The sequence below is a fragment of the Tachysurus vachellii genome, chromosome 7, assembly GCF_030014155.1.
Source record: "Tachysurus vachellii isolate PV-2020 chromosome 7, HZAU_Pvac_v1, whole genome shotgun sequence".
In the NCBI taxonomy this organism is placed as follows: domain Eukaryota; kingdom Metazoa; phylum Chordata; class Actinopteri; order Siluriformes; family Bagridae; genus Tachysurus; species Tachysurus vachellii.
Window position 1 is genome coordinate 15,396,510 of NC_083466.1, and position 19,956 is coordinate 15,416,465.

Sequence of the window (19,956 nt, forward strand, 5' to 3'; positions counted from 1 at the left end):
CCTATAAAGTGTTGAAGTACATACAGTAAGTGAACTTTTTATGGTCCACCAAGCCTACTCTGATCAAAAGGTGCAGGTTATTTGTTGGTACAACAGGGAGTGGAATAGCCTTCAAATGAGTGTTTGGGACTCAGATACGGTCTCACTATTTAAGTTTAATCCACATGGACAGCTTGGAGACACATGGGATTGCCGAGGATAGTACTACATAGAAACCATGGAGATGGCTTTGGCCATTGCCATGATCAGTTAAACCCAATCAGCCATACCATCAAAACCCCCTGCCTAATATTGTGTATGCCCCCCTTGTGGTCCCAAAACAGCTCTGTCCCATTGAGTCATGGACTCCACAAGACCTTTGAAGATGTGCTTTTGGAATCTGGTGCCAAAACGTTAGCAACAGATCATTTAAGTATTGCATGAAATAAAGTGGGTCTTCATTGGGTTGTCATTAATGTTTACAGCAGGATATCTTATTCTCTTCTCCTGTAAATTATTAACACAGTTGACCTTCAGTCTATAACAGTCTAAACCTTGGTTTGATGTTCCAGTGATTTTTCCATATGCTGCCAGCAGGTGGAGGCCTGAAACATTACTGTGATCACAACAACAACAGATTTCTCTAAAGAACAAGAAACAACCCTGGTAAGTGGTGAGTTTGTTTCAGTCATGCAAACAAGAAGTTATTCATTTGGTAGTATAATATTAAGAAAAAAGTTGAAATGTTATTCTTATTTAAATATAAATGCTTTTAATGGTCCTGTTGGAATGTGATTGGTAAAAGGGGTGCAAATAACCTACAAGATTATGGGGCAAAGGGCAATTGTGCATTATACTTTAAACTTACATGCAAATATTAATCAGTGCATTGGAGTTGCTGGATGTTTGTGTCTTCAGCATTGTGTCAGTGAAGCTCTGTAACATGAATAGTTCAGCTGGCTGAAATGTAGCTGGGAAAAATAGTGAACTTTGTGTTACTGACTCTTGTTCTACATTACAGTAATCTGTAGTAAAGTCAGTTTTATATCTTTTTTTTAAGCTTTTACAACTTAATAATAACCTTATAAACTTGTAGAACTGAAAAACACAGACCAATTTTTACCATGTAAACAAAGTACTTTTTATTCAGAAGCATGTTCTGTTCCAGGGCTTAAGTACAGAAAAAGAGAATATGTTATCTTTATAACTAATAGAAATTGTGAATGCTTATAGATCCTAAACCGCCGCTTGTGGTCTGATCTGAATGAATCTGTTGAATTGTGTTATTTATCTTGAGATGGGAGTTTTTTTTTGTAAACAGAGTTAATATTATAAAGAACGGAATATTAACTGCTACTAAACAAGTGTTCATTAGATATATATTCTAATAATACTGTTTATGTAAAGGTCAAATTTTCTCTAAGAAAATGCACAAGAGATATCCATTAATAAACAATCTTTTGTATTTTTATTGAATATTCTGACTTCTTTTTCTTGTATTTAATAATTCTATTTATTTTGAGCTTTTAGCATTTCTGACAACCGTATTTCCAAATTGAGTTTAATAGCTGATTAAGAAACAATTAAATTTGGCAGTTTTTCATGCCTGTGTTATGCTGTGGTGTGCTATGTTACTGGTAATAATATTTTTAATGTTAATGTTTTAATTTTAATGTTTTTATGTAATAATAATGTTTTAATGTTAGTAATAAACCTCACAAGCCCACACTTTGTCATTGTCCCTTAAAGTGATATCATTCGGCATTTACAGCAAAATCTATATGGAGAATAAATGAAAACTCAAACATCAGAATAAATATTATTTAGCTATACATGTCAGTTTAATATTCTCTATAATGCTAGAACCTTTTTTTTTGTAAAGTTGTTTTTAGAAATTTGTCAGGGTCACATTAGACCAGTGAAGAAAATCATTTATATTGGTATTAAATCTTGAATTTATCCTTAAGGGCCCAAGAAAATGGATTTGTCTGCAAAAATCTCAGATCTTCCCAGTGGTCCCTTAGATGTCTACAGAAAAATGGCATCCTTCAACTGGAAGGAAATGCTGAGGTTCATGGATGGTGAGGAAATAATTGCTTTCAAGGTAAAATGATAGATTTTTTTTTTAATTGTATGTACAATGCAAAGTTTGTGTGTGTGGGGGGTTGCATGCAATGGTTGTATAAGTGTAATAATGTGTCATTTTTGAACACATACTGTCTATCACCTGTGGTTTATGTAACACGATAATATGATATTTAGTTTATTAGTATGCGTTCTTTTTCCTGAACCTTCTTTATCTCCTTGTGTCTCCAACTGCCTGAGCAGCAGCATATTTTCCACACCCTAGAGAACGACCCGCTCTTTGCCAGGCAACCGGGCGAGGATATCTCGCTCGAACTGAGGAGAGAGCTTACTTTTCGCCGCTGCAAACAGCTGTTTAAGTACAACTTCCTGGACCAGGATGAGATGATGCAGAATCCGTGGAAGGTAACGGTTCTCAACGACTGTGTGGGCATGTATGATTGGTCCTTAGGGGCCAAGTTCTTCCTCAACAAAGGGGTGAGCTATTTAAAAGTTTTTTCTAGTACATTATTTTCCTGTTCTTTAATGACACCTAAAATAGTATTCAGTCTGCTTGAGCATGATCTTACTTATGTTATAATTATATTATTATAAATGTAATATATTTTTTGGAATATTAAATAATTATTTTATAAAATGTATTATCAATTCTTGTTTCTTCAGATGTTTGCACGTACAGTGGATAGCTCTGGATCTCAGAGGCACTTCAAATTTGTGCAGGATACAGAAGATATGAAGGTGAGAGTTTTTTCTCTCACTTGCTGTTCACCGTTCCACTAATCTGCAGTATTTTGGGTTTTAAATTTCAGAGTGAAGTTCAGAGTGTTTATCTGCGACCATAAATGTGCTCATGGCATGTAGTGCTGTTATGTCTCAAAATGATTCTTGGAATTTTTGTGTATGTAATTTGTCAACCCAACCCTTCCCGCCTCCACCTTGTGTGTGTGGAGTTTGCATGTTCCCCCCGTGCCTCGGGGGTTTCCTCCGGGTACTCCGGTTTCCTCCCCCGGTCCAAAGACATGCATGATAGGTTGATTGGCATCTCTGGAAAATTGTCCCTAGTGTGTGATTGTGTGAGTGACTGAGTGTGTGTGCCCTGTGATGGGTTGGCACTCCGTCCAGGGTGTATCCTGCCTTGATGCCCAATGACGCCTGAGATAGGCACAGGCTCCCAGTGACCCGAGGTAGTTCGGATAAGCTGTAGAAGATGAATGGATGAATTTGTCAACCCTAGATACAGATGGGTGATCAAAAGGAAAACTACACTGTTTTAGCATTGTAGCATTCTATTAGTTGCACCAATAGTTCCTCAGTTGTCGTTCTGATGACAGAGCTCTTTCTATCACATTACTCCAAAATCTAAAATCTGAGACCTGGTTTGGTGAATGTGAAGGCTGTAATATATCATTTAGATCAAGCCTTTCAGTGAGCCCTGTACAGTGCATGGGGTGGAGCCATCTGAGAAGAGACCAGTCCTATCAGGATAGGCACGATTCATCACAGTATAAAGGTCATCAGTATGAATAACTTTGTAATGATTTGCAGAGTTTTTTCACTTTAAGGGAACAAGGTATATCCAAACCTTGCCAGAAAATTCCCTCCCACAAAGCCACCAGTTTGTCTTTACACCTTTAACAATAACAATTTAACACCTGTCTGTATAGTCGGTGTGACATATTAGGTGTTATGTATTTATAACAAACTGAAAGGCAGTTCATGCCCTTCACATTATTGCTTAGAATTTAACTGGAGCTATGAAGCTTACTTGTATTATGTATATTATATGTTTATATTTGTATATGTTGTATATATATTTATTGTTTATGACAAATTCTTATGTATTAAAGATACGACCTTTAATCTAATATATTAAGAAGTTGGCTGAGATTAAGAAGTTTGCCACTAAAATACACTAATGTAATCACTACACTAATGTACAGTTCAGAGTTAGTCATATATAGCCTCACATATAAGGAGTAAATTTTGAAGGCATTGCTAAACTCTGGGACTACTGTGAACATTGAGCCAGTGCCTTTGCCAAACTGGAGTTTTCATTGATTTTCCACTGTGATTTATGCGGCAGATTCTTCCTTTTTTTTTATTTTTTTATTTTTTTTTTTTTTAATTTAACAATAACTGGTTCTTAAGTTAAAAATCATCCAAAGCATAGTGGAAAGAAAAGATTGTTTGAATATTGGTTTTATTTGCCTTCTAAGAGGCAATCATCCCTAACCCTAACCCTGCTGCATTTTTTAATCTATGTTTAGATCTATGGCTGTTTTGCACTGACAGAACTGAGCCATGGCAGCAACACAAGGCTCATGAGGACAACAGCTAAATATGACCCTAGCAGCCAGGTACACTTTCATAATATACCATGCAGTGACGACAGGATTGTAGATTTGTTGTAGATTTTGCTGTGCAGAAACACATACATACATACATACATGCATACACACACGCACATAAGTATATATTTGTGTATGTAATTATAAATATAGATCAATTATATGCAATATTTGATTTGCAAAATCTGCTTAAGGTTTCAGGTTTTAACACTCTTTTTTTAATGCAGGTCTTTGTGAACTTGTACAGTAAAAGTGCACACTAAAGATTTTCTGGCCCCTCCACATTTAAGCCCAAACAAATACAATGAAGATTAAGTTGCTATTTTAGATATTTATATTTATTTAAATTTATGCTGTATTTGCAACATTCTGCTAACATTTGATATGTTCTACTTTATACGCTGTCCGTAGCTTCAAGCTTAATTCTACATGACATTTTAAATATTTATTTTAAATAATTCACAGAGCAGCCATCATATTTAAGGCATACTTGTAAAGAAAGTCAGAAACAGAAATTCAATGCAATATAAACTATTTCTAATTCATGTCGTGTGCTGTCTATTTATAGAACTGTTTAATGGCATTATTTCCATTTTTCCATTTCAGTTGCAAAGAAAAAAATTTCATTAAGTAACTCAGTTCCTCCAGTCTTGATGTTATTCTGGCACCTGTGGCCTAGACTGTTTATATAACTGCAAAAAATTGTGGTACTCTCTTTCTGACTATGCTGTTGGAACTCTTTCGGTGTAACATGATTATTGACAATGACAGTACTCATTTTTACTGCAGTTATGAATGAAGCCTGATGTATAAGCCATCCTGACACATACACAAACTCTTTTTCTTTCTCTCGCACCTTGTCTGTATTTCCTCAAACAGGAGTTTGTAATAAACTCCCCAGACTTTGAGGCAGCAAAATTCTGGGTTGGAAACTTAGGGAAAACTGCCACCCATGCTGTTGTGTTTGCCCAGTTGTACACACCTGATGGAGTCTGTCATGGACTGCACTCATTTGTGGTTCAGGTACTTTTTTCTGACTAATTTTGTCTGTATTACCTAATCCATTTATTTACTGGATTTAATAAATAAGTGCCTTCAACAGTATGCAAGCTATAATTGCACTGTTTTTGATGTGCAGACTTGTGTTATTAATATTGCAGGTTAGAGATCCCAAAACATTACTGGCAATGCCGGGGGTAATGGTTGGAGACATGGGAAAGAAATTGGGCCAGAATGGGCTAGACAACGGGTGAGTTTTGTGCTCCATGTGAGTGTATACACATTAAATACATTGTCTGTTGGGTTTGTTTGGTTAAGCTGTCACTAGATGGCAGTGTGTATTAGGTAAAATCATCTGGAATAGACTTGAATGTTTGTACCCGTGTATATTTTGAAGAAGTTTCGAAGTATCTGTGTTTGTGTCTGCGTAATGTTTTGAGTATTACAGTTTTGCAGTTTTCCACAATGTGAGGATCCCTCGAGAAAATCTGCTCAACAAAACTGGAGATGTGACGCCACACGGACAATACGTGACCCCTTTTAAGGTCAGCACAATACTGTGTTGTATAAAAACTCCAAATACCAGTGCACAAGACTGCAAACAGAAAACTTATAAAGAATTCTCAGTCGTGTTATTTCCGCATGAAGGTGTAAGATATGTAAAATATACTAAGCGTTTGTTTTCCGGTTGAATTTTCCTGCAAACCAAATCACTTACTAACATGACAGTTTTATATGGCGTGTGTAACTTCCACACAGTATTGTGCCAGAAGTGGTTAGACCTATCGGGAAAAATCCTTATGAGCCGCAAAGGAAAATATTCTAGATTCTAGATGTGCATGAAAGAGTACCAGTGTTTTCAATTTAAATAAACAGTGCTGGTGCTGCAAAGCTATTAGCCTTTTAGAATGATAAAAATATGTGAAGAGGAGTTTAGAAAAACAAGCCGAATGTTTCAGCCCAGTTACTGTAATAGGACATGACTAATCATTAATTGTTGCGCTTGTTGGAAGAGTCACGCTAGGCTCAAAAAGTTTCTTCCTTTCTTTTCTTTCTCAGGACCCTAATAAACGCTTTGGGGCCTCACTAGGTGCTTTGTCTGGTGGAAGAGTGTCCATAACTAGAATGGCAGTGGTTAATCTGAAGTTGGCCTTGACGATCGCTGTGCGGTTCTCAGCCACACGACGTCAGTTTGGGCCTAAAGACGATGAGGAGATCCCAGTATTGGAGTACCAGCTACAGGTGCATTTTGTAAAGCTGTTTATCTCACTGATCTGCTCTCTACAAAAAAACAAGCCAGAACTAACCATAACAGAGGTTGCATTCACTGTCACTGGTATCTCCAGCACTATCAGTGTTCAGTCATTACTCTGTTGGGATACTTACTTATTCTTTACCATGGCATTATATTACAGAATTACATTGGAAATAATAAAAAAAAAAGACTTATGTTAATATACTTTAAGGATAATAGCAGTTTAAAAATGAACACTGCAAATATAAATAAACTGAAAACATTATTTTCATGAAAATAGATTATAATACAGCACATAATAAAGTAATAGTAAGTGCTTTTGCTTATATTATGAAGCAATAATTATGTTAGAAAAATAGATTTTTATCTATTTATTCTATTCATATTTTTTGGACTCACTGTCCACTTTAATAGGAAGACATGTAAACCTGAATATTCATGCAGTTGTCTAATCAGCCAATCAGGTGGTAGCAGCACAATACATAACATCATGCAGATACATACATAATACATAACATCATGCAGATACAGATCATGGGCTTCAGATAATGTTCCTGTCAGACATCAGACCTTGGAAAATGTCTTCAGAAGTTTTTCAGAATCTTTTTCATATGGGATTTTCATATGCAGCAGACTGTAGAGTTTATACAAAATGATGCAAAATTCACAAAATATTGTGTGACAGTTATGAAAACAGTAATAAGAGGAATCATAGGAAATTGTCAGATTGTTTCCAGCTGCCAGGAAGGCTATAGAAACACTTTTCAATAGTGGTGAGCGGAAAAGTATCTCAAAATGCACCACACATCAAACATTGAGGTGTTATAGGCTACAGCAGCAGACCACATTGGGTTTCCCTCCTGTCAGACAAGAACAGGAATCTGAGGATATCATGGGGAGAAACTCACCAAAACTGGATTAGAAAAATAAATCACTTGGTCTTTTTGAGTTTATTTTATCTTAAATGAGGGGATTCATACAGCCTTAGAGGCTGGCCCCAAGGCTTCAGATTATCACATTACTCATAATATAATACAGAATAATATAATTAGCACAAAATTCCAAAGAATGCTTTTGAGAAATTCAATGACCAAAAAAGTCGGATCGCTGACATATATTTATGTATTATTTTATCAACCAACAAAACGTTTTCTCCTTATTTAGTATTGTTCTGTCTTGTGATTGCTACAAATCAGTGGCAGCAAACATGAAACCTTTTTATCTTTTTGACCCGCATTAAAAGCACTGCTCTATTCCGTATACATGAGCTCAGACTAGTTCTGCTCTGAGTGCCAGGGGACATAGTAATGTCATTTCTTCTATCCAAAGAGCAGAGCCAGTTACACTTTCTCAGACTCCAGGCCAAGAATGGCAATAGCATTGCAAATACACGATAACCACTCCACTGGTTTGAATTCTTTTCTTTTCAGCAACTTGAGACCTAATCCTTTTTAATAGACCATTTATGTCCTTTATATTATTTGTAGGTAAATGTCATGCATTACAAGAGAGGTTCTTGAGTGAACTGTTGAGGATGACGTTTTTGGTCGCGTGTCCTGTATTACAGCAATGGCGACTTCTACCATATGTAGCAGCAGTCTATGCACTGGACCTGTTCTCCAAATCCTTTTACATGAACTTTGTGGAGTTTCAGATTGGTCTCTTGATGAAGGACAGTAGTGACAGACAGGTAAAAAGTTGCAGTCACTCTATTTTCATACTTTGCTATGCTGTAAATTGCAAATACTTGGGATATTCTATTTCCTGTCACTGATTTAATATTGTGTGTGTATGTGCGCTGTGTTCTTTAAGGCTGAGCTGGGTAGAGAGATTCATGCCATGTCGTGCTCTAGTAAGCCTCTGGGTTCTTGGACAGCTCAGCGGGGCATTCAGGAATGCCGTGAAGCCTGTGGAGGGCATGGATACCTGGCCAGTGAGTCTTCACCATGCTACATGACACAACAAACTAAATCCACATTCACATTAACAGGCAACAAGTTTCTTATGTCAACCAAAGTTGGACTGTGCATGTAGCAGTATGAAATATTGATCTTTGGCTATACAATCTAGAGGTTTTAAATGTAAAGCTGAAATTAGCTGCTAGAAAAAAATCTTAAATTCCTTCTTGTTTTTATTCCCTAGTGAACCGCCTCGGAGACATCCGTGATGACAATGACCCGAACTGCACATATGAGGGAGACAACAATGTTCTTCTACAACAAACTAGCAATTATTTGCTTAGCCTGCTCCAGCACCAGCAGCAAGGTCTTTTCCTCATTGTGTAGAACTATTTAATGGCCAATTTGTCATTTGCATAATAATAACGTATGTGCAGTATTTTGGTTATATATTAGATGACCTACCTTATGTGCTTTCTCTCTCTCGCTGGCCCTTTTTCTTCACTTTTTCTTTTTAACTCAACTAGGCAAAGGAAGAATTGAGTCTCCCCTTGAGACAGTGAACTTCCTGGACAACTGGAAAAGAATTTTGGAAAGCAGCAGGTTCACAGCTGCCTCAGTAGAGGAGTGCATGGACTCAGCAGGTAGCGTGTGTAATAATGACACTGTAGCACTGTTTTCACAATTTACTTCACCTGGAAAGTATAAACAATATCCTTAATTTTTGACATTTTTGGACTGAGAGAACTTCAGTAAGCTAATCTACTCAATTTGCTAGTTATCCAATAGAGAAGACTGGAGATGGGGTGACAAACCTACTTCTCAACTAACAATCTGAGAAAAAGCTGTTCAGACCAACCCTTTTAAAAACACACCCAGTGTCATGTTGCATATGTTTTCGCATAAGACTGCTTCTCTGCTCTAGAGGCCTCTGTTGCACATCTGCCACACATCTGCACTGTTTTACTGACTTCATTCCTTTGCTCACGACTTGACCGGCTGTTACCTGGCAACTGAGTTCAGAGGAGTAGGATTTTGATTAGACGTTTGGAAAACTTGTGCACAAGCGTGTCACGTGATCCTGTGTATTAAGGGGACATTTTAATCTCAAACAATTTAACAGTACTAAAACTGTAAGTTTAGCAGTGCACCAGTATATTTTTTACTCTGACATACTTAGTGCCAGAAAAAACAACAGTGTAGATTATGATCCAAAGCCCAATGCCTGGATATTTCTCCATATTCCATACATTTGTTTATCTTTTGCCAAACTGTCAAACCTGGAGGTCTCATTACCTTCCAAATGTCAAAACCATGCATGCCCATTTCCTTCCTAAGGCTTTTGTAGTAGGACATATGGTTATCTCTTTCAAGACTTATTCAGTATGCAAAACCTACTTTGTCATTTAGAATGCAAATTTGCAGTGCTTTCCAAAAGTGGTATATTATGTGGTATTTATTAAATCTGTCAAGTTGAGCAGTAAGGGGAAACTGATATATTTATATATATGGCAGGGTAGTTTGATCCTCCTCTTTCCTCTAGGGATTTTTCTTCATTTGTATTCATCAGCATTCACTCCTTCACACTTAAATGATAAGATGTAAGCTTATAATATTGTCAGGGTTCCAAGTCCCTAATAGGTGTATGTGAGTTTGTGCATGTAGGGAATTATATGCCAAATACCTGATCAAATCCAGAGCAGCTGTACAATCACCACCTGTTTCCAACATTATCAGGACTATCTATCTCCCTCTTTGAATCTCAACGCGTTTGGTTTTCCTCATCGCTGCTTTTTTTACATTATTAACATTATAAAATATTATGATATTATATCTGTCAATATAAGAATGATATTCATAATGCTTTTATTATAGACGTCAGACCACATCAACATGTTCTCCAAATTGTTCAGTGTATTTTAAGCAGTAATTTAGAATTAATTTGTTTAATTTGCGTTTTATTCACATGGTCCAGTGCCTCTGGCAGCGTATAAGTGGCTGGTGTGCTTCTTGCTGTGGGAGAGTCAGAGGAAGCTGAGTGAGCAGAAAGCTCTGGGGTTGGGAGACTTTGAGGCACGCAACAACAGCCAGGTACACTTTTAATCTGTCCCACATGTCTTACTAAACCATATGTGTATGAGTGTATTCATATTGCTTACATAGGCAGATGCATATGCAGAAAATCCAGCAGTAGGTTATCAATAGTTAAGTAGGCCCTTGTAGGAAAACCTGCAAAATAACTTTGTATTCTGGTATAATAAGCCACACCAAACAGCAAAATACATTAGCAAAATATTTAGCTCAAAACAAAAGACATAAAAAGATGTGAATGTAAGCAATTATGGGGGGCCAAAACAATAGCATTGGTGACTAGGACAAGATGATTTAATGTATATTAGATTTTTAGTTCTAGTGGTGTGCAAGACTTGGAGACAGCCAGAGAAAGAAAATAAACCCTATTTCCTACTGACTTTTGCAAAATAAATTTATTTGGTATTTATGTTTGTCAGTGCTGTAACATCACACTGCCTGCTGCACTATACACATCGGTTAGATAATAATTAAAAAAAAAAACAAAGTAAGCTTGTAGCAAAAAAACATGGAAATATTACTTCAAAGATATGAAATTGGCACAGGGTTGAAAAGTCAGATGAACAACTTGTGTAAAAAAAAAAAAGATAAATTACAGAAATATGCCATTTTTTGACTGTGGCATATGTCACAGATGAGGTTTTTTTTTTTTTTATTAGTGTGTTGATACGTTTAAAGTGAATGTGTGTGTGTGTGTGTGTGTGTGTGTGTGTGTGTGTGTCTAACTCATTTAAAGGTACAAGGTTCTAATTTGTTTATTCCTGAAACTGTTTCCAGCCATGTTCCTGGTTGCAGTTACCTTTCATTATGTGAAAGGCCTGGTCCCTATTTATTCTGTTGAGAAAAAAGCATTCACTAAGTTGTGCAGAAATAGAAACAGCACCATGTGTAGTAAATAGTGCAAACATTAAATATTCTTTATTCAATAGAACCACTCTTTACACTATTTTCTATAGCTTTACCATATTTGCACATCTACAACTTTCATTCTATTAAAGGTCCATCTTAATTAAAAAAAAAAAAAAAACATAAATAAATGTCATTTTTAATGGCATTATGTAAGAATAAAAATAAGGTGAAATTGAGATGCAATGTATTTGTTTTGTAGACCTGAGCACCACTTGGCAAAACATTTGGCTTGGTGACCAGTTAATTAATCATGTAATGTTCTAGACAACTAAAACTGGACCAGCTTACTCAATGTGTTATAGCTAATGAATTTAAGATTTGGCCATTCTTGCTGAAAATATTTTTTATTTTACGTTGCTGTGCTATTAATCAGCCTTTATTTGATTTTTATTTGTTCTGGATCATCCCACTGAGAGTGTTTTTGCACTTGAAGCTTTAACCAAGGATTCTTTCGAGCAGTGATGTTGTCATTGCAAGTTAGTGCACACACACATGAATTCCTTTTCATTTTCACTGATTATGTGCATAATTATGTGGTGTGCATATTACTTTGTTATTTATTGTTTCTCTTCATTTTTATTTATTTACTGGGTTTTTTATTTCATACTTCTGCTCAGCTCTGGTCAACAGAATGGCTGAAGCCTTTTAGTTTTAGGGATTCTCTCCTATACAAATAAGACTGACTAGACATCATGTAAGGTTCAGTCCATCATTTTTTAAAAGAACCGTACTGGTTTTCTGGACCGCACATAGGACTGGAAGTAGATTCCACACGCAACCATTTGAACTGAACTCTCAGTTTCTGTAAAACATGTGAAAAGTGAATCCAGATCTGTCACAGCATTATACCTATAAAACATATAGCACAATGTACACTGTTGAAAAAAGCAACTGAACAGTAATAGTTTCGTGTATTTTTTTAAAACTACAAATGTGTGAGATCTGGACATTTGAAAGATTTAGCTACACATTCATTTTCTATTATGAATTCAACACAAAGACCTGTTTTCTTTGTCACAGAACATTGCCACACACACCCTTGAATATAACAGGATCATTCCAGAAAGTCTCAATGGGTTAGGTAATGTGTTTGCACTTTTCTGAAGATAAAGCAGTGCACATTTGAATCTGTCACATTTGGAGGGTATTCAACCCTCATGTTACCATAGCAACAATATATTTAGATATAAGGTGTACCAAGGGCCTGAGTTTTAGACATGCAAGGGGCTGCATGAACATATGACATAATAGCAAGGGCTTTAAATATCTGGAGGCTGTCCAGCTCCACCTAATGGGTGCCTAGTTCCACATGTTACTCCACACCCACATTCTCCTGCTCCTTCTCATTTCTGGCAACCTTCAGTTTGTCTTCATGTGTCATACTCCCTGTCTACAAAACAAAACATTTTTGCCAAATGACCTCAAATGGTGTTTTTTTTTATTCCAACTCATCTTGTATTACAAAGTAGAAGACTAATAAAACTTTAAAAATGACCGTACCCCACCCACACCCAGTGTGTGACATCAGCAGCTGTACCTAACTTTCAGCCTGACAATGAGTCAGTGCTCTTTCCTCTTGTGTCTCAAAAGGCTGACACTAAATTGCGGTGTGTTATACATGTGTCTACAGATGGACCTGTAAATGTCTACCTAAAGCAGTGGTTTGAGGACGTGCAAAAGTTGTTCTCTTAGTAATTTTGTATATCATACTTTATTTCTTTTATATAGGTGTATTACTGTCGCTCATTGGCAATAGCCTACATTGAGCACACGGTTCTGCAGCGCTTTCATGACATGGCTAGGGATGATCAAGCTCCACCAAGTGTCCGATCAGTTCTGAGGAAGATGTGTGCTCTCTATGGCCTCTGGACGCTCACCAACCACATGGCCATCCTCTATCAAGGTACACTTTTTATACCTTCTCAATCATGAACATGGAAATCATGAGAAATAACTAAACTTTTTTTAGGAGGCTATATGTGTGGAAAAGAGCCAGCTGACTTCATGCAGAATGCTGTCCTCAGTCTCTGTAGACAGGTCAGCCTCAAAAAACACACACACACAAATTAGGACACCCCATTAAAGCCTGTGTTGTTAAATATATGGGCATTTGATCTTCATTTTAACAATATTGGAAGATTCAAGTTATATAACTAAACAAATAAAACCAAAGGAAATTCTTTTTTAAATGATCTATAAAAATTTCTTGTGAGGAAAAAAGTAAGGGGGGCACGGTGGCTTAGTGGTTAGCACATTCGCCTCACACCTCCAGGGTTGGGGGTTCAATTCCTGCCTCCGCCTTGTGTGTGTGGAGTTTGCATGTTCTCCCTGTGCCTCGGGGGTTTCCTCCAGGTACTCCGGTTTCCTCCCCCGGTCCAAAGACATGCATGGTAGGTTGATTTCCCCCCCGCACACACAAACACGCACAGTCTTTTGTAATTAAAATGGATAAAATTACCTACAATTCCCTGTATTACATTTGGTACAAATTATTAGAACATTGTTACAGAGCATTTTGAGAAAGGCTTGCTTTATTTAAACCTCAGATATTTAGTTTGGTTTGCTCTTAATTGTTGAAGTGAGAGGTATCGTCACAATGAGGTCCAAAGTGCTCTCTGAGGCCTTTAGAAAGAAGATTGTTGATGCTTATGAGCCTGGTAAGGGATATAAATTTGTAATCAGCCATTCCACTGTCTGAAAATCATTTACAAGTGAAGAACATTTAAAACAACAACACAGCTAGGTCAGGACGTACAAGCAAAATCACCCGAAGAGCAGACCACAACATGCTTAAATAAGTCTCCTAAAATATCATCACAAGACCTACAGCAAGCTCTTGCTACAGTTAATGTCAAAGTGCAAGAATCTACAATCAGAAAGAGACTGCACAACTTTAATTCTCATGGGAGTTGTGCAAGGAGGAAACCTTTACTGTCTAAGCAACCTTTGCTGACCACAGAGTGGGGTGATTTGAAACAGACTGTGCAATTAAGAAACCCCTCAAATATCACACAGCTGCATTGAGGACTGGAGGAAACTTTCTTCCATTCGATGTCAGAAACTGGAAGATGGCTTTAAAAAGCATCTCATTAAGGTTATTTCAGCCATAGAGGAAAACACTAGCTATTAGTGCCTTAACTTTTTCCTCAGTTGAAATACAAATTTTTGTTGATTTCTTTTGTTTAATAAGTGAAAAGTGTTTTTTTGTTGTTGTTGTTTACAAGCGATTGCATCAGTTTCATCTACAGGTACAAATTAAAACAAGATCAGAAATTGGCATGTTGATATTTCTTAACGAAGAACTGAATATTTAATGGGGTGTCCTTATATTTTCACATGACTGTATATACGTATAAGTGTAAACAACAGGTGTATAATAGCTACCATATTCTAAATGGACTGATCTTTATTCCTGCCAGCTCAAAGATGATGCTGTGGCTTTGGTTGATGTAATTGCTCCTCCTGACTTTATTCTGAACTCACCCATTGGCAACGCTGATGGTGAGGTAAGAGACTTTGTATTGCTCAACACTCAGCTGGGAAAACACACACACAACTTCTGCTTCTCTGTGACTGAGGTTTTGGAAAAACCTATGCAGAAGAGAAATTTGAGGGAAAATAAATAAATAAATAAATAAATTGCACATATACCTCAGCACGTATGTTAGTGGCACCAAATTTCGAAAAAGTCTGCCAGCTGTTAGTTTTTATGCCCCAATTATTTTCTTTAAAATTTCTTTTTTTTTTAAATGACAAAATAGAGAGGACAGAAATGTCTCATTTAGCAGCCAAATAATTTTTTTAGCAGCCAAAATTATGTACTTCATGAAAATCATTTGAGAACACAATAGTCGATTTTCGTTAACAGTCAAATGTCATTTGTTCTATTACACATCTGTTCCCACTTTAAAAGGAAAGGTTATTCTAAGTAAAACATTTTCTATTAATATCGGGACTCATTAAGAACAGTGCTGACACGTTTTAATCAGATAAACTTCATTATTTCTAAATTCAATTTTGTTAGAAGGGGCACGGTGGCTTAGTGGTTAGCACGTTCGCCTCACACCTCCAGGGTCGGGGTTCGATTCCCGCCTCCACCTTGTGTGTGTGGAGTTTGCATGTTCTCCCCGTGCCTCGGGGGTTTCCTCCGGGTACTCCGGTTTCCTCCCCCGGTCCAAAGACATGCATGGTAGGTTGATTGGCATCTCTGGAAAATTGTCCCTAGTGTGTGATTGCGTGAGTGAAAGAGTGTGTGTGTGTGCCCTGCGATGGGTTGGCACTCCGTCCAGGGTGTATCCTGCCTTGATGCCCGATGACGCCTGAGATAGGCACAGGCTCCCCGTGACCCGAGGTAGTTCGGATAAGCGGTAGAAAATGAATGAATGAATGAATTTTGTTAGATTGTTAAAAGACAATGTGCTTTTAAGGAAACTACATTTGTTTTCTTGCAAAAAAGATGATTTTAATTACCGTTATTCTAACTACTAATTTGAATTAACTTTCAAAACATTGCACTGTTGTCTGTTCAAAATGTACATTAAATAAAAGACAGGGTTGTTTTCTTTCCCTCTAAAAGTCTAAAGGGAGAGCCCCAGACGTTTAACAAAACAGTGAAACACACTACACCAGCCCTATTCAGTAATTCCACTGGCTTTCACACGCTTTAGACTTGTTTATAACTGAGTTGGTATTTACAGGAAAATAACTCTTCATTCTGGCACTGGGCCGATTCTCTAACACGTCTCCTCAAGTTCCTGTAAAAGGGATTTCTTAAAAAAAAAAAGAAAAAGTAACAGACAGCATTGTTTGACAGAAGCCTGCTTGAAACATTGCTTATGTAAACTTTTTTGCAGTAGACCTCAACAGATATTTCAGTAAACATCCAGTGGATATAAAAAGTCTGCTGTTAAACCTGCAGGATTTTATGATGCAAATGAAAGCAGGATAAACAATGTGAGATCTGTGAAAAACATGTTCCATTATAAGGAAATATAAAAAGAAAAAACCTAGAATAAACTGGTTATATTAGTATGCACACACTTTTATAATGGGACGCATGACTGTGCTCAGAATTAACCAACCACTTTCATCTGTCATCAATAAAGTAATTCTGATTAACCAGAAGTAAAGATTAACAGTTATTCTTTCCAAAGTTTTTAAAAAGCCACATGTCTGTGCTATTGTTAGATGATACAATCGCTGTATGCAGAACATCCATACATGTTTAGACTTTTTTAATAAGAACTTTATTATCTACTTTCCAGTAAATGTTTTAATAATGTGCTCTAATGGGGCAACATGCTGTACAGTTTGTGATCTGTTTTATTCTCATCTTATATTTTTGTACTTCAGCTCTACAAGAACTTGTGGGCTGCTGTCATGCAGGGAAAGAACGTTCTGGAACGTCCATCTTGGTGGGCGGAGTTTTGTTCTGACAAGCCGGTAGTGGGATCCCTCCGAGCCAAGCTCTAATGAGCAGGTCTGTTGTGTGCTGCTTCAACCTTGGCATAATGTCCATATTAAAAGGAAAAAGCTTTCTTTAATAAATCCTCTAGTTAAATTTCACTCACACTATCAAAGAACAAAGACGTTAGATCTGGATTAACACATGATGATGATGATGATAATAATAATAATAATAATAATAATAATAATAATAATAATAACAGAACAAGCATAATGCATTGTTTTTGCCTTCTAACAAAACTTACTGTAGAATATATACTTCGGATAAGTAGTTTGGATGAGTGTTGGATTTTATCATGTTTATAATTATATATGAAATTCTATAATTTAATATTATATATAAAAGGATCTAATATGATCAGCAGTGCAATAGTGTTAGTTATAAAAGAAACACATTTGTGTCGTATAATTACGCTTATCTTAATATTACACATATTTATTATTATAGTAATTATTATTATAAATTGTTCTAATCAGCAGTTACTAGACAATTACTATTTTAACTGTTTCTGTAATTTGCTGTACAATTATATTTTCTGAAATGATATTGATAAAAATGGTTTGAAATATCAGTTTGATTTACAGTTTTGACTTGACATTATTGGATAAATATTACAAACCCTTTGCAAATGTTTGGTGGAATGGTATTTTGTTTAGAATGTTGTTCTAAGTTAACCTATAAACAGGTAAAACTCTATAACAATGCTCAAGTTAAAAGTAAAGTCACATCTGTGTTTCCCTTCTACGTTCAACTCGGATCACGGAAGACTGCAGCTCCACAGAGATTTATAAAGATTTATGGTTTTCCTTCTTCAATTTCAAGTTGTGTTAAATGAGGTAGAATACTAAACACTTCAGTGCTCCATCATTCCTGAATGAAACTTTTCAAGTATTTTAGCAACCGACTCAACAGCACATTTTCTTTTCCATAGTCTAGGGATTTTTAGATGTAGTGCAGGTGTTGCATTCCTGAGCCAACACCTGGCTGACAGTTAAAAATCACATAAAAATAGGTTTTTCTACTAGTGATGGTTTTATGAAATTTGTTTACTTATTTAATTTGCCGTTAATTGGTTTAATCTTATATGTGAGACAAATCTGTTAAGTGACATTCGTTTGTTAGAAAAAAAACCTACTAAAACAATTTCAGCACAAAAAATGTCCAAATGTGTCATGTTTATTGCTACCTAGAGAAATCCTTGTGAGCTCGAAATGTAAGTGAAACATGTTCCCATTTATATGTGGTATTAAAAAATGGCTGAGATGTAAAAAAAATGTGGCAACAAGAAGATATTGGAAAGATAAAAGAATATACAAATGAAGTGTGAATGAATGAAAAGTGTATTGACAAATCAACTTAACTGTAAAATAGCCACAATATCAATTCTTGAAAAGTTTGAAATAACTGGAAATGTAATTAACCTGGCTGGAAGAAGAAGTAAGTGTCTTTTGTTCCCACCCACAGTGAGGGGTGTCATTAGACATGTCTCACATAGACTTCAAAACTATGATTAAACACCACCTCCATCCCAAAATATATTAAACGACATATCAGAAGAAAGCTAACCGCATAAGTTACTGGAGTGCCTTGATATTGGTCTGTGTCTGTTCATAATCTATATATTTTCTTCTCTGATTCCATTTCTCCTTCCATTGTATTGTACCGTCTCCCATGGCGTGTGTTTATGTATGTGTCTACATTCCACACATTCAAGTGAAGGCTCTAGAGATGATCCTGGACAACCTAGTTCGCTTCATAGCCAAGTGTGTGTTTTTGTTTCAGGAGGAGATTAGCTTACTTGAAGTAACACTCCTCCCCTGACACACACACACAGTACTGAACTGAACCGTCCACAGTGATTCCACAGCAAGCTTATTTGGAAAGCCCCTTAGGTTTTGTGATGGAGGTCAGCTTAGGATTTAAATCATAGTGGTTTAGCTTTTGTGTATTTGATTGTAGTATGATGTGCTGTGTGGAAGGTGGTCTTGTGGATAGAAGAAAAGTTTCATTTAATTGCCAGACTAACTTTAAATTTCAAATACACAGCCTAAAATATGTCCAGCCTCTGATGTCCCTGTTAAGTTACTCCAAGTTTTGGTATGTTAATGGCATGAGTAATGGAATAGAGATAGAAGAGAGATTCTTTTTGACCACATGTGGTTTCCACTTTAAATAACAGCTAAGCATGTAGATGGGGTTTTTCACTGTTTGCTCTACTGTGCTTATATACAAAGGTGAAGAAAGCACTACATACCACAGACAGCTTTTATCCTAACCAAGACCATGTCTCCTCTTTTAAAGCTCTTTCCAGCCACATCATTCCAAATGCATACACAAATTATAGGTTGGTCTTCAAATTGCAGTTATATAGATGACTCAAGTTCCTAACCTCTAAGCCAAGTTAGACAGTACAGTAGGAGCAGAAGTTTAATGTGAGCGTCTAAATCAGTTTGTGTTGAGCTAATTATAGTAACATTTTGGAAAATATCCTTTAAGCATGTTTAATGATAATCAAACTCGGTCACTTTACCATGGTTGCCATGGCATCCATAAAACATATTTAGTGTGAAATAGTTGAAGCTAATGAAGGTAAAAGCTGCAGAGTTATATTAGGATGCCTCATTTGAAGTCAGTGATCTTGAGCAATATGTATTTTTGGTATTTTCACTTATACAGCAAAACCTGAAATCTACACCCTGTGATTTTCTAGGAAAACACCTGAAAAAACAGTAAATGGAGCAAATATTCTGGAAATATTACAGGTCCTGGAAGAATGGAAGGCCTTTGAGACTGCATATTTTACCTTATTTTCTCTTTATCTGAAATCACACACATTCAAGCTCGCTAAAAGTATTTTACTTTTATTTCAAAAGGAGAATCCCATTGGTCAGGCTAGCAATTATCAGACGCTTAGGATTCCCTTTG

The 19,956-nt window shown here is 36.4% G+C and overlaps 1 protein-coding gene across 1 annotated transcript; it reads left to right on the forward strand.

Annotated features, from left to right (window-relative positions):
• Window positions 1–566: 566 nt before the first annotated feature.
• On the forward strand, window positions 567–18,189 carry acox3 (acyl-CoA oxidase 3, pristanoyl). Its single transcript, XM_060874625.1, has 18 exons — window positions 567–645; window positions 1,947–2,083; window positions 2,308–2,541; window positions 2,728–2,802; window positions 4,332–4,421; window positions 5,292–5,435; window positions 5,573–5,661; window positions 5,860–5,956; window positions 6,471–6,653; window positions 8,234–8,356; window positions 8,479–8,599; window positions 8,809–8,931; window positions 9,092–9,208; window positions 10,540–10,655; window positions 13,293–13,467; window positions 13,534–13,601; window positions 14,984–15,070; window positions 16,917–18,189. Exons 2-18 carry the CDS (start codon window positions 1,958–1,960, stop codon window positions 17,034–17,036), a joined length of 2,088 nt encoding a protein of 695 aa, XP_060730608.1. The 5' UTR covers window positions 567–645; window positions 1,947–1,957; the 3' UTR covers window positions 17,037–18,189.
• Window positions 18,190–19,956: the final 1,767 nt, after the last annotated feature.

Coding starts and splice junctions, on each gene's coding strand:
- acox3 (XM_060874625.1), top strand. CDS start 1,958: ATGGATTTGTCTGCAAAAATCTCAGATCTTCCCAGTGGTCCCTTAGAT. Junction 5,957..6,470: donor AATACGTGACCCCTTTTAAG/GTCAGCACAATA, acceptor TTTCTTTCTCAG/GACCCTAATAAACGCTTTGG. Junction 13,602..14,983: donor TCCTCAGTCTCTGTAGACAG/GTCAGCCTCAAA, acceptor TATTCCTGCCAG/CTCAAAGATGATGCTGTGGC.